At 49.8% G+C, this 12,904-nt stretch overlaps 1 protein-coding gene across 2 annotated transcripts in view; it reads left to right on the forward strand.

Annotated features, from left to right (window-relative positions):
* The window catches only part of GNAO1 (G protein subunit alpha o1), a 181,095-nt gene that overhangs the window by 91,104 nt on the left and 77,087 nt on the right, over positions 1-12,904 (forward strand). For both annotated transcript variants that reach the window (XM_027516517.1, XM_027516518.1), the window contains exon 3: positions 7,055-7,196. In XM_027516517.1, the coding sequence (XP_027372318.1) occupies positions 7,055-7,196 (142 nt within the window). The remainder of the gene's footprint in view (positions 1-7,054; positions 7,197-12,904) is intronic.

Below are 12,904 nucleotides of genomic sequence, written 5' to 3' on the forward strand. Positions count from 1 at the left end.
GTAGGGAAGGCTGGGGGACCCTCCCTGGTCGCCTCTTCCCAGAAACCTCACGTGAGCTCACTGCTGCCCTCCCGTGCTCTCCCCGTCTCCACGTGGGTTCTCCTCCCTCGGATGCGTTGCCAGGTTTCCAGAGTCCTGCCAGCGGCTCCCGTCCAGAGTCGGACACTCAGGGCTGCAGAGTTAGCCTTGCTTGCTCCTAGGTTTCTTCTGCTCTGGCAGCTTGGAAAACCCCTCAGAGCCCCTGATTCCTAGTACAATTATACTAGGAGATGACCTAGTATGGAGTGGGCACCAATGCTGCATCTAGCCTGGTCTACCTTTGTGATGCTAGCTCTGCAGATGTAAGGAATCCAGTGGGTTCCCACTCCACCCCACCCCACCACACACACACACACACACACACACCTACCTGTCTTTTTTGGCGAGCTCCTTGGAGAGGGGCAGATCTTGTGCCCCAGTGTAATCTTGCTTGTGGAGTTACATCCCACGTTCTCTGAGTTCATAGAACCACCCTGTGTCAGTCTATTCAGAGCCTACCCTGTGTCAGCTGATAAGGATAGCGGGAACTGAGATGGAGGGGATGTGGTACCTGACCTCCCAGGACCGACAGACAGGCTGCTGGTATGGACAGAAAGTTAATAAACAAGTGTACTAGGAGATGGCCTCCCAAAGTGTGAAACATGTTTTGGTCATGACTGTGTTGGTGTAAGTGACAGAAACCCAAATCAAATGAGTTTATGCAAAAATAAGAGGGAGTCAAAGAGCTCATGTCACTCAAAAGTGTCAGGACAGGTCGCGCTTCAGGAACAGCTGGATCCAGTGACTCAGCTGCTCTCTGGGGCTTGATTCTGTGCCTCTGTCACTCAGCGGTGCAGATGGACCTCAGTTTGTCTGAGGCTGCTGCAGCGTGAGATGCTGGAGCTGCCGCTGACTGTTACTAAGGTGCCCCCGGCAGACTCATTCCTGCTTTCCAGATCCCATCCTCATCTCTTCCAGGGCTAGACTTGGGCTGCCACAGGAAACCCGACTCCCCCAGGCTACCTCTCCAACCCCTGTGCCTCCTATCCTCCCTTCCTTGCTCCACACTCCTTGGACTGATATAGGAGGTGTTCTGATGCTAACTTTGTGTGTGAAATCTCTGGGTTCTCAGGGAACCTGGATATAGGAATCCTAGCAGAAGAAGCAGTCCTGCATCTCAGCATCCACTTGGTGGGCACAAGCCCACCGCCTCAAATGCCACTGTCACCTTACCAGCTGTGTGACCTCGGGTAACTGGGTTAGCCTCTCTGAGCCTTTGTTTCCTTTCTCTGTTGAGCGGAGATAAAAATAATCTCCTAGGATTGTTTTGAAGATTAGATGTGATAGTACATGCAAAGCACTTGGCACGGAGAGTAAACCCTTGAACATTACTGGCTATTGTGGTTCTGCTTCTCTTATACCACCAGTGAAGGAAATTCTCTTTAAGGGACTTTGACTTTAGAATGAAGGTATCATTACTAATAGCTACTATATATTATTGTTGTTGTTGTTTGTTGTTGCTAAGCTGTGCCCGACTCTTTGTGACCCCATTATAGCCCGCCAGGCCCCTCTGTCCGTGGATCCCAGGTGAGAATACTAGAGTGGGTTGCCATTTCCTTCTCCAGGGGATCTTCTCAAACCAGGGGTCAAACCTGCATCTCCTGCATTGGCAGGTGGATTCTTTCCTGCTGAGCCACCAGAGAAGCCCACCATATATTATATACTTACTATGCAGTGAAGTGAAGTGAAACTCGCTCAGTCATGTCCAACTCTCTGCGACCCCATGAACTGTATAGTCCATGGAATTCTCTAGGCCAGAATACTGGAGTGGGTAGCCTTTCCCTTCTCCAGAGGATCTTCCCAACCCAGGGATCAAACTCAGGTCTCCTGCCTTGCAGGCAGATTCTTTACCAGCTGAGCCACAAGGGAAGCCCAAGAATACTGGAGTGGGTAGCCTATCCTTTCTCCAGGGGATTTTCCCGAACCAGGAACCAAACTGGGGTCTCTCCTGCATTGCAGGTGGATTCTTTACCAACTGAGCTATGAGGGAAGCCCTAGTATACAATAGGCACTTTACATTTATTTCTCACAATGACTTCTTGAGTTGGAGAAACCAAAGCCTGAGGAGTTAAATCCTTTCCTAGCAACACACAGCTCACGAGTGATGGAGTTGGCGTCACCCACATTTTTCTGACTCCTCAGATCTGACCACTGCTCTACTCTTTTCTCCCCGGAATGAGACGGGAAATAGAAACAAAAGGGGCCTTAAGTGATACTTTTAAGGATAAATGATTCAAATCAATGCTGAGGCAGAGTTGGGGGAGAAGAATGTGGCATGAAAGAAATACTAAAGGACTTTTACTAAAAATGTGCAGCGTTTTTCTCTGAATAGTAGCATTATGAATGTTACTTACTTTCGGTGTTGTTATGCATGGTGCAGCTTTTCTAGGGTTGAGTCAGTGGGAACGGAAGGTATAAAATTCTACCCTGAAGCAAGAAGCCCAATTTTAAGCTAGTATAAGCCAGCGTGAACAAGTTATGCAACCAGTAATCATGATGTGAGCAGTTTTTGCCCAAATTGCATCATTTTTGTAAGCCCCAAATGAAGCTTTCTTATTTTGGGCTGCCCCAGGCACCTGTGAGGCCTTCCAGGCAGTATTCGGTCTAGTCTACGCCGGTGGTTAGAGACCCAGGTTCTGTTCCGGCGTTTGGCTCTTACTGTTTTTGCTGACAGCCGTTAGGCCAGTTACTCAGTCTTACTCAGTCTCAATACAGATGGATAGAATAAAAATTACCCTCCCTACCTTGTCAGGTGGTGTAAAGGTTAATACTAACAGGTGTGAAAAAACAACCCTAGTGGAAGGAAATCCTGTAGGCAGCCAAGGGGATAGAGAGCATTCCCAGGAGAGTAGCAAGGCTGGCTGGTCCAAAGCAAAGCGTGAGAAACTCATGGTGCCGGCTTCTCGCGAGAGTATGTCATGGGAACCAGCAAATCCAGGCTGCACCTCTCGGGGCACCCAGAGTTCCCACCCTCTGAGGAGAGTCGGCCATGAAGGCTTTTGAGTGATGGCTCTAGAGTTTACAGTATGTATCGTATCAGGCTTTCTTTTCAAGTAACACTATGCTTTGTTGTTGTTGTTTAGTCACTAAGTCACGTTTGACTCTTTGTGACCCCGGGGACTGTGTGCAGCCCCCCAGGCCCCTCTGTCCATGGGATTTCCCAGGCAAGAATACTGGAATGGGTTGCCATTTCCTTCTCCAAAGATCTTTCCGACCCAGGGATTGAACCTGTGCCTCCTGCATTGACAGACATTGGCATACAGATTCTTTACCACTAAGCCACGAGAGAAGCAATATGACGCTACTTCTTGTATAATATAAGAATTGTTCAGCAGTATATTTCCATTTACCCCTCCCATCCTTTGTGCTATCATTGCATAGATTTTGCTTCTACATGTTATCCTATGTATGTCACAATACATCTTTCAGCCTTTTTCCTCTCTCTGCTTCAGTTTAGATGGTTTCTATTGCTGTGTCTTCAAGTTCACTATTCTTTGGGGTGTCTCATCTGCTGTTAGTCCCCGTCAGTGAAATTTTTATTTCAGATATTGCATTTTCATCTCCAGATACTGTTTTATTCTTTTTTATATCTTCCATTTCTCTACTCATTACATTCATGTTTTCCTTTAGTTTCTTGAGAATATTTTTTTTTAATTTTATTTTTAAACTTTACAATATTGTATTGGTTCTGCCATATATCGAAATGAATCCGCCACAGGCATACATGTGTTCCCCATCCTGAACCCTCCTCCCTCCTCCCTCCCCATACCATCCCTCTGGGTTGTCCCCAAGCATGCACCAGCCCCAAGCATCCAGTACCGTGCATCGAATCTGGACTGGCGACTCGTTTCATATATTATATTATACATATTTCAATGCCATTCTCCCAAATCATCCCAAGATAGCTGTTTTTGAGGTCTTGTTTGTTAATGCCATCATCTCTGACACTTCTGAGTTTGCTTCTGTTGACTAATTTGTCTCCTGGTTATGGATCACACTTTCCTCCCCCTTTGCATATCCAGAAATGTTTTTGTTGGATGCTGGATACTATGAATATTAGATTGTTAAGGGTCTGGATTTCACCGTCCTCATTTAAAGAGTGTTAGATTTTATTCTGTCACGCAGTTATTGACTTGTGGGTCAATTTGGGTTTTTCTTTGAGGCTCATTTTTAAGTTCTGTCAGGGCAGGTCTAAAAGTAGCCCTTACTACCGAGGAGTGAGCCTTCTGGGGTCTCTGCCAAGTGCCCTAGGTGTCTAACTCTCCATTTTGACTAGTGGGGACTTGCACCACGCTCAGCCTTGGGTGAGCTTTGAGACGGGTCTATCTTAGAAGCTCCCTGACGCATGTTTCTTCTCAAGTTTGTAGAGTCTCACTCGATTCAGCCAAAGCCTCGGAAAGACCCCCAGTCAGATACGTGGAGCTCTCTGTCTCGCTGTCTCTCTCTCCTCTCCTCTCTTTCCTCTCAGGTACCCTGCACCTCAGCCTTCCAGAACTTTTCCCTTTACCCCATGCGCTCAGGAAGGCGGCTGTGATGTGTGCGGGTCCTCCCTCCCCGAGCTGAGGTCTGGCGGATGCCTCCAGGCAGAAAGCCAAGGCGATCACAGGACTCATCCCTCACAGGTCTCGCCATGCTCCCTTCCCTTCCGTCCCAGATCACAAGTCCTGCACTGCTTATTCTCCAATGTCTGAAAGCCCTTGTTTCACATATTTTGTCCAGATCTCTAGCTGTTTACAGTGGGAACTAACAATTCCCTTTGAGATTCCCTCCAGGGTAGTACACATCCATGATGCAGACTGGATGTACGCTCGAGAAACTTGTACAAAGCCGGATTTAGGGCTAATAAAAGACAGTGAAAAGGCAGTGGGGTTATTTTGATCTGCTTCTTAGAGAAGCTCAGGATAAAGACTCAACCCAGCACCAAGTCACATTTTATAATAGAAACTGTTAATATCCATCAGCTGACCTGGGGATAAGTAAAACATGGTATATCTGTATATGAAATCTGGTTTGACAATAAAAAGACTAATGGATGCTTCAGCACGGATGAACACAGATGAACACGCCAAGTGAAGGAAACTAGTCGCAAAAGACGACACTTCGTCTGATTGCATATATGTGAAATGTCTACAGCAGACAAATTTGTAAAAACATAAAGCAGATCAGATGAGTGGTTGCTTCCTGCTGGGGGTGGGAGATTGAGTGACTGCTAATGGGTACAGGATTTCTCTTGGGGAGGGCAAAAACATTCTGAAATTAGACTTAGAGATCACTGCCCAACCTTGTGAATATACTAAGGAATGTTGAATCTCACATTTTCCACGGGTAGATTATATGGTCTGTGAACTCTATCTCAGTAAAACTGTTTATAGAGAGAGAGACTCATTAGCAGTGTTCTCCAGTACCGAAGGACACAAAAGGCTGGAGGAGGGCTGCAGAGGTAGTAAGGGAGTCTGAGCTTTCACACAGGTGGATGTACACGTCGCAGGTGGTCTTCAGTCTTGGACTGAAAAACGTGACCACAGGGGAGTTTGCAGTTTATTGGCAGATGACTAATGTTCGATGTGTGTGTGTGTGTACGTGTGTATGCGTGCTCAATTGTGTCCGACTCTTCATGACCCTATGGACTGTAGTCCCCCGGGCTCCTGTGTCCATGGGATTCTCCAGGCAAGAATACTGGAGTGGGTTGCCATTCCCTTCTCCAGGGGATCCTCCCAACCCAGGGACCAAACCCACGTCTCTTGCATTTCCTGCATTGGCAGGTGGATTCTTTGCCACTGTGTCGCCTGGGAAGCCCCTAATGTTGGGTGTTAGTCTTAAAATCCAATTGTCTTTTCTTAATTACCTCAACCATGAGCAGATTCTTGCAGAGTCTCAGTTTTACCCCCTTTCTAGTTTTCTCTGGTCCCTGGGCCCTTGTCAGCAACGGGCACCATCTGCAGGGCACAGGAGCCTCAGGGCATGTCTGGCCTCAGCCTTGACCCCAGCCAAGCCTGAGCACAGAAGGGTGCTGAGTGTCGCGCGGCCTCCAGGAGCTGCAGTGTCACCTCTGTGTCCTCCGTGTCAGGTTCAGAGCCACCAGAACAAGGGCGACACAGTGCTCACATCCCAACCGAGGGTGGAGAACAGGCCCCTCCTTCTGCTGGCTCTCCTGTTGTCAAAGATGAAGGTGGTTCGTTTGAAGTGAGTGACCTTAAGCAGTGGAAGTTTGCTGTGAGAGAAAAATGTGTTCTTCATCTGCAGGCTTCTTTCAGGGGTCTTCAACAGTATGCTCCTGAGTGGATATTTAAGCTAAAACCCTGAGCTTTGCTTAAAAATACTATTGGCAGGACTTCCGTGGTGGCTTAGTGGTTGAGAAATCTGCCTGCTGATACAGGGGACAGGGGTTCAATCCCTGGCCTGGGAAGATTCCATACACCTCGGGACAGCCAAGCCCGTGTGCCACAGCTACTAAGCCCGCACCCTCGAGGCCTTACCCCACAACAACAGAAGCCGCGCATTGCAACTGGAGAGTAGCCACACTCACTGCGACCAGAGAAAGCCCACACACAGCACCACAGACCTAGAGCAGCCAAAAATAAATAGTAAAATATTCATGACAAGCATATATTGAGTGCTCAATGTGTATTCTGAGTGCTTTCAAGTGTTATTAACCCCTTGACTGATCTTGCTTCCACGGTATGTAGGGAGTATAAAGAGACTGCATTTCTTTTTTTCCACAATTCTGTGTTTCAAATTAATTTTCGGTAATTCAGGTAGATTTACCCTTCAGATACTGTGGTGTGACCATAGCAGCTCAGTAACTCAGCATCCAGGTTGGACCAGGCCCTCAGCCAGCTAAGCCAGGAGGTTGGCCAGGGACCGGCGGGGAGAAGGGAAGAAGAGAGGGGAGGGGAGGGCTCCCATGTCTGACGGCGCTCGTTGCCAGGTGAGGCCAGCGCGCTCATCATACGTGCTGTGTGTGGTTTCTCTCTAGGATCATCCACGAAGACGGCTTCTCTGGCGAAGACGTGAAGCAGTACAAGCCCGTGGTCTACAGCAACACCATCCAGTCCCTGGCAGCCATCGTCCGGGCCATGGACACTCTGGGCATCGAGTACGGTGACAAGGAGCGAAAGGTAGGCCGCTGCACCCGTGGGCGCGGGGAGGAGACGGCCTGTCCCTGCTCCCCGCCATGTCCTCTCTCTGAGGCCGGGCTGCCATACGGGGACAGGACGAGACTGTGCTGTGTCACCAGTCAGGGCACCTGTCCATCTGGCCAGTACAGCCCAACAGGGGGCTCCAGTGGTGGGCAAACCGCCATAGCACGATTGCCGATGGAGATGACAGACCCAGAATTCCAGGGTTTATTGTGTAGATGAGAAAGGGTTGGTGATACTGCCCTAAATCGTGACCCTCACAACATTGTCCAAGTACATGCCCTTGGGCAACTCACTTGAACAGAAAAATATGTTTTTTAGGCACTACAAGCCCTACCTGGCCACCATCTCCCCTCCTTAGGGGAGCTTTCCTTTCCTTGCCAGTGGTGGGGGCAGCTGTTTGAATCCACTCTCTTCCTCCTTTGCACCAGGGGGCTGTGTTTTCTGCCCCTCCAAGATGAGTCTGAGGACCAGGCGCACTCTCCTTCCTGCAGGAAGTTGACATCCTAGAACAGGGATAGTTTTCAGTTGAGTTTCCAGGCTTCTGATAGGTGGTGAATGGAATAAGTCATAAAAACTCTTATTTGCAAATGTCTGTGTTCACTGAACCTTACACAGCTATACTGCTGCTGAGTCACTTCAGTCGTGTCCGACTCTGTGCAACCCCATAGACGGCAGCCCACCAGGGTGCCCCGTCCCTGGGATTCTCCAGGCAAGAACACTGGAGTAGGTTGCCATTTCCTTCTCCAATGCATGAAAGTGAAAAGTGAAAGTGAAGTAGCTCAGTAGTGTCCGACCCTCAGCAACCCCATGGACTGCAGCCTTCCAGGCTCCTCCATCTATGGGATTTTCCAGGCAAGAGTACTGGAGTGGGGTGCCATTGCCTTAAGCCGAATAAAAGGGGCAAGGGAAAACAGCCTTGGAAAATTCTCTTGAGGAGTGGCTCTTTATCTCCTGCTGGGACGCTGAATCCCAACCGTCCTCTCCCTATGACCTGGAGTGTGAGGTGGGGAGCAGGTGGAGGCCACCAAGTGCCTGGGCCCCTCGTTGAAGCCTCTGGATAGAGAGCGTTAAGCTCCGATTCCCGTGTGGTGTGGTTGTGCACTGTGTATATATCCTTTCTTTGCCAAAAAATCACCTCCCTCACAGAGGAAAACCATCCTCACCTTCACTGGGTATGATAAATCATCTGTGACAGATAGCTTTAAATGTAAAATTCAATATTTTATGCACAAAATCCTAATTCTCTGCGACAGTCATCCCAGCTCAGGCATTGCCTCCCCCCGGAGGAGGGGAAATTGAGTGACGGAGGATGTCCAGGGCCAGCCTGGGGCGGGGAAGCCAGGCGCTGCCCCTCAGGGAGGAAACCCTTCTCCCTGGGGATGGGCTTTGGTTTTGGTCACAGAGCCAGGGCTGTGGAATGAGGGACACTGTGAGGTCTTCAGTTCTGTTTGCACTAAGAATTCACTGAGGAGACAGTGTGCCAGGCCTTGCTGGAGATGTGTGTGTATGAGTCACTCATTCGTGTCCAACTCTTAGGACCCCGTGAACTATAGCCTGCCAGGTGGCTCTGTCCATGCGATTCTCCAGGCATGAATGCTGGAGTGGGTTGCCATTTCCTTCTCCAGGATAGTAGAGCTGGAAGACCAGTCAGCAAAGAGCAGCTCAGATCATCAGATGTAGCCAAGACAGGTTATCAGTAGCCAGACAGCTTACAGGACTTCATTCATTTTAATAATAATGGTCACAACAGTAACACCAATAGCTCTCTTGTACTGAGCACCTACTAGAGGCCAGGCATTGTGCCATAAGCACTTTGCAAGTATTAACTCACTTTTGTCAACTTGGGCGGGTGTTAAAGCAGAAAATGCCCGGTCTGATCTTCAGACATGGGACAGGCCTTTGGTCTCTCTGCCTTTCAGCCAAAGAAAGCTTGGTGCCTGAATCTCAGTTAACCAGGTGACAGACACAGTGCAGAAGGCTCACATGTCCATAGCACACACTTTACACAAACACACACACCCACCACAGCCTGTGAGACCTTCCAAGAGTGTGTGTGTTCACTGCCACGCCCACCTCTCAAGCAACTCTTCCTTCCTCAGAACCTCCTGCCCTGATTATAACCCAAAACAGCGTGACTTTGAAATGCTTTTCTCCTTTGGTTTTGGAAAACATTTGTTGTTCCTGGAGGATTTTGTTTTCCCAGTTTATTATCCTGAGTAGAGAGGTGGTTGCTTGGGTATTTCTAGGAACATAATGTGTTAAGGTCTATACTGGGAGAAGGCAATGGTACCCCACTCCAGTAATCCCTGCCTGGAAAATCCCATGGACGGAGGAGCCTGGTAGGCTGCAGTCCATGGGGTCTCTGAGGGTCGGACAAGACTGAGCGACTTTACTTTCACTTTTCACTTTCATGCATTGGAGAAGGAAATGGCAACCCACTCCAGTGTTCTTGCCTGGAGAATCCCAGGGACGGGGGAGCCTGGTGGGCTGCCGTCTATGGGATAACACAGAGTCGGACACGACTGAAATGACTTAGCAGTAGCAAGGTCTATACTGTGGGCCCCTTGGCCTCTGTGGCTGTTTCTTGTGTGGTGGAGACAGCCCTCAAGTAGAGGATTGGGAAAAGGTCCACTGAGAAGGGAGAGCAAGAACACAACGGGTAGTCCCTGGAGAGTCCCCTGGACGCGGAGGAGCTGGAGCCCAGTCCTCTGTCGGCAGATGGCACCACGGCACTCAGGCTTGTCAGGAAGTCCTCCAGGCCCTGGGGCGTCTCCTCCTGTTTTATTTCACCTTAGGCCACAGTGAGCTGGGCAGCTGGAGAAGGTGTTTCCTGGGAGTGGCCTAGTGTGGCTTTGCTGTCTAGGAGCTGCTGCAGGGACCGCGCCCCCCTCCCCGCCCCCAGCCTGCCTGTGTATCAGCTGTGGGGGGTTTGAGGGATGAGGTGGAAGGGGGCAGCTACTTCACACTAGGTGGCCAGGGAAGGTTCCCCTGAACCTGAAAGGGATATTTGTGATGAAACGACCTGAGAAGGAGCCGTGGGAGGAAGAGAGACAGAGGCTCCAAGCAGACACCACCAGGCCCTAAGAGAAAGTGAGCCTGGTGAGTTGGGAGTGAGAAGTGGAAAAGAAAAAAATGAGGCACAGAGAGGCAAAGTGATTTATCCAAGGTCATTCAGCACAGAATCCGTATTTATAGATTTGTAACCCTAAGGAAGCTATGATCCATGTGGCTCAGGTCCAGGGCAGAGTCCCATTTAAAGAGGCACAGTACAGCCAGGCAACATAAAGCTTCAGAACCCTGTTCTTCGGAGTCTCTCCCAAAACATGGAAAGGCAGTCAGAGGACAGCCCCCACTGCTCTTCTCACAGGGCCTTTCCTGTCTTCCTCGGGTCTGTCCCAGTCCTGCTCTCTTGAACTGCTTTCTTCCTAAGTGCCCCGGACACCGTCTGTCTACCCACCCCCACAAGCCTGCCAGGCTTTCCCCTCCTGTCCTCTTTCGTCTTCTCGCTTGTCCGTCTCTGCCTCCTGCCGCCTTCTTCCCTCTCCCCCTCTCCCTCCGTCCCCGTCTCCAGCTGTCTCTCGGTTGCCTTCTCCCTCGGTCTCTCTTCCCTTGCTCCACCTCCTTCCTCCGCCTCCTCTCCGCCTCTCTGTATCTCCATCTCCCTCCTTCCTCCCCCCTCTCCCTACTCACCCCAGCTCATTGTCATGTAAATTGTCCTAAACTTTTGAGAGGATCTTCCCCCTCCCTCTTCTCCCTCCATCCTCACGCCCAGGGCCTGCATCTGCATCACAAAAGCAGAGTAGCTTGTCTGGCAGAACTGGCCTCAACCCTGACACTGGAACAAAGTCTGGGGGAAACTGGACAACTAGAGGATTAGGAGGTTCGTTTGGGCAAGCTGAGGATGGGGAAAGTCTATGAACACTCCCTTGTGATAAATTTGATCACACCCACGTGTATATAGAAATACACACAAAATTTATGTGCATATGCAATATATACTTGCATATGTAAAGCACATTATAATGGGACAATAGCAAAGAAATAATGCTTTGAACTTGTGTGAGGCTTTATTAAATTGAAAAACCCTCTCATTTTCATTTTTTCTTTGTGCACATGCCTATTTCTCCCACTAAATTTTAAACTCCCTATGGGGAGAATATAGGTCTTATCCATCTAGTACAGTGCCTGACACAAGAAGTACTGGATAAACTGTGTTCCAGTCCCGGTTCAACCACCAACTGTATGGCCCTGGGTACACTATTTAGCTTCCTCAGTATTTCTGTCTGTAAGATGGGCATAATTCTAATACTGTCTCCTTTCCTCTGGTGTTAAGGTTAGATGAGGTGATGCACATGAAACGCTGGGACAGTGCCTGACACATACAGCACCTAACCTGCAGTCCGTGGCCAGTGCCCTAAGCGGGACTAAAGATCAGTGCTGGTGCTGGAATTGCCACCCAGCCTCTGACGGTTCACCAAGGGGCTTCGTTGGAATGCCCCCTCCCTGCCCTGAGATGAGATATGGTACTCTTTGGGGAGGCAGAATCAGATTTCACACTTAGATTCCAGAATGTCATCGGATCTCCTCTGGTAAGAGAAATCTTGCCGTTTAAGTCACACAGTGGAGCGCTGAACACGGTCTCCTTTTTAATCAGGGAAATGCTGTGATGCCGTCTCCACGGTGCAGGGCTGTTTACCCTGCAGTTCACAAGAATTCTGAAAGAGACGAAAACAAGGATGCTGTCTAGTCTGTATCTGCCTGAGTTCTTTGGGGTCTGGAGAAACCTCAGCAGTCGTTGTCAGGTCTGATGGGGGGCTGGGGAGGTGACAAAGGCCCAAACCTGAGGCCGGAAAGAGGCTTCCTCCAGGCAGCAGTGTGTACACCACCATGCGTTGGACGCCGCCACTCTTCAGCTGTAGCAGGCCAACCCCGGCCCAGCTCTGACCCTTTGCCCACCCAGGCTACAGAGCTCGAAACTCCTCCGTTTAAGACCGTCTAAGTCTGCTGCTCCATTTTGCAGATGAGGGCCCCACCTGGCCCCAACAGGAAAGAGACTTACTCCAGGGATGACGTGGCAGGCCCGGGACTAGAACTTGAGGTTTTCTGAATCTCTGCTCAGTTCTCTTTCCATCTCAGCAGCCTGCCCAAAATCACTCAGCCAACCTGGGGCCTCATTGTCTTTCGTTTGGTGGGTCAGCCAGTCATCCCACAAATACTCAGTGAGCAGTCACAACACCCCAGGCAGACAGTGCACAGGAAGGCAGGGTTAGATGCAAAAATGAAAGAGGGAGCCCACCCTTTGATTTGCAAGGCCTCCTCAGCTCTGCAGGGTTCAGTGCAGCCAGGTTGGCTTGCTTCCTATCATCTAAGACTGGATCGGGCAGGCCCTGGGTTTGGGGCAGGTGTCTGTTTTTTAAGCTCTGCCGTAAAGAGTGCCACACCTGGCTGCTAGTACCTTGGCCCAGATTGGCAACACAAGTGGCTCTTCCTGGCCCTCCTCCAAAAAGACCAGCTCAGAGGAACGGCAGGTTTTAAGATGGGAAAGGAAGAAACGGGGGATTAAAATGCCAGGTTTTGAGATGGCCCTCCAATGCCTCTCTTCCTTAGCCTCTTCTTGGGTTTCCGCAGCTGAAGATGGTCGCTCCCTCTTCTGAATGTGGTCATTCTGGAGCTCCAGCCCCAGC

The sequence above is a fragment of the Bos indicus x Bos taurus genome, chromosome 18, assembly GCF_003369695.1.
Source record: "Bos indicus x Bos taurus breed Angus x Brahman F1 hybrid chromosome 18, Bos_hybrid_MaternalHap_v2.0, whole genome shotgun sequence".
NCBI lineage: Eukaryota > Metazoa > Chordata > Mammalia > Artiodactyla > Bovidae > Bos > Bos indicus x Bos taurus.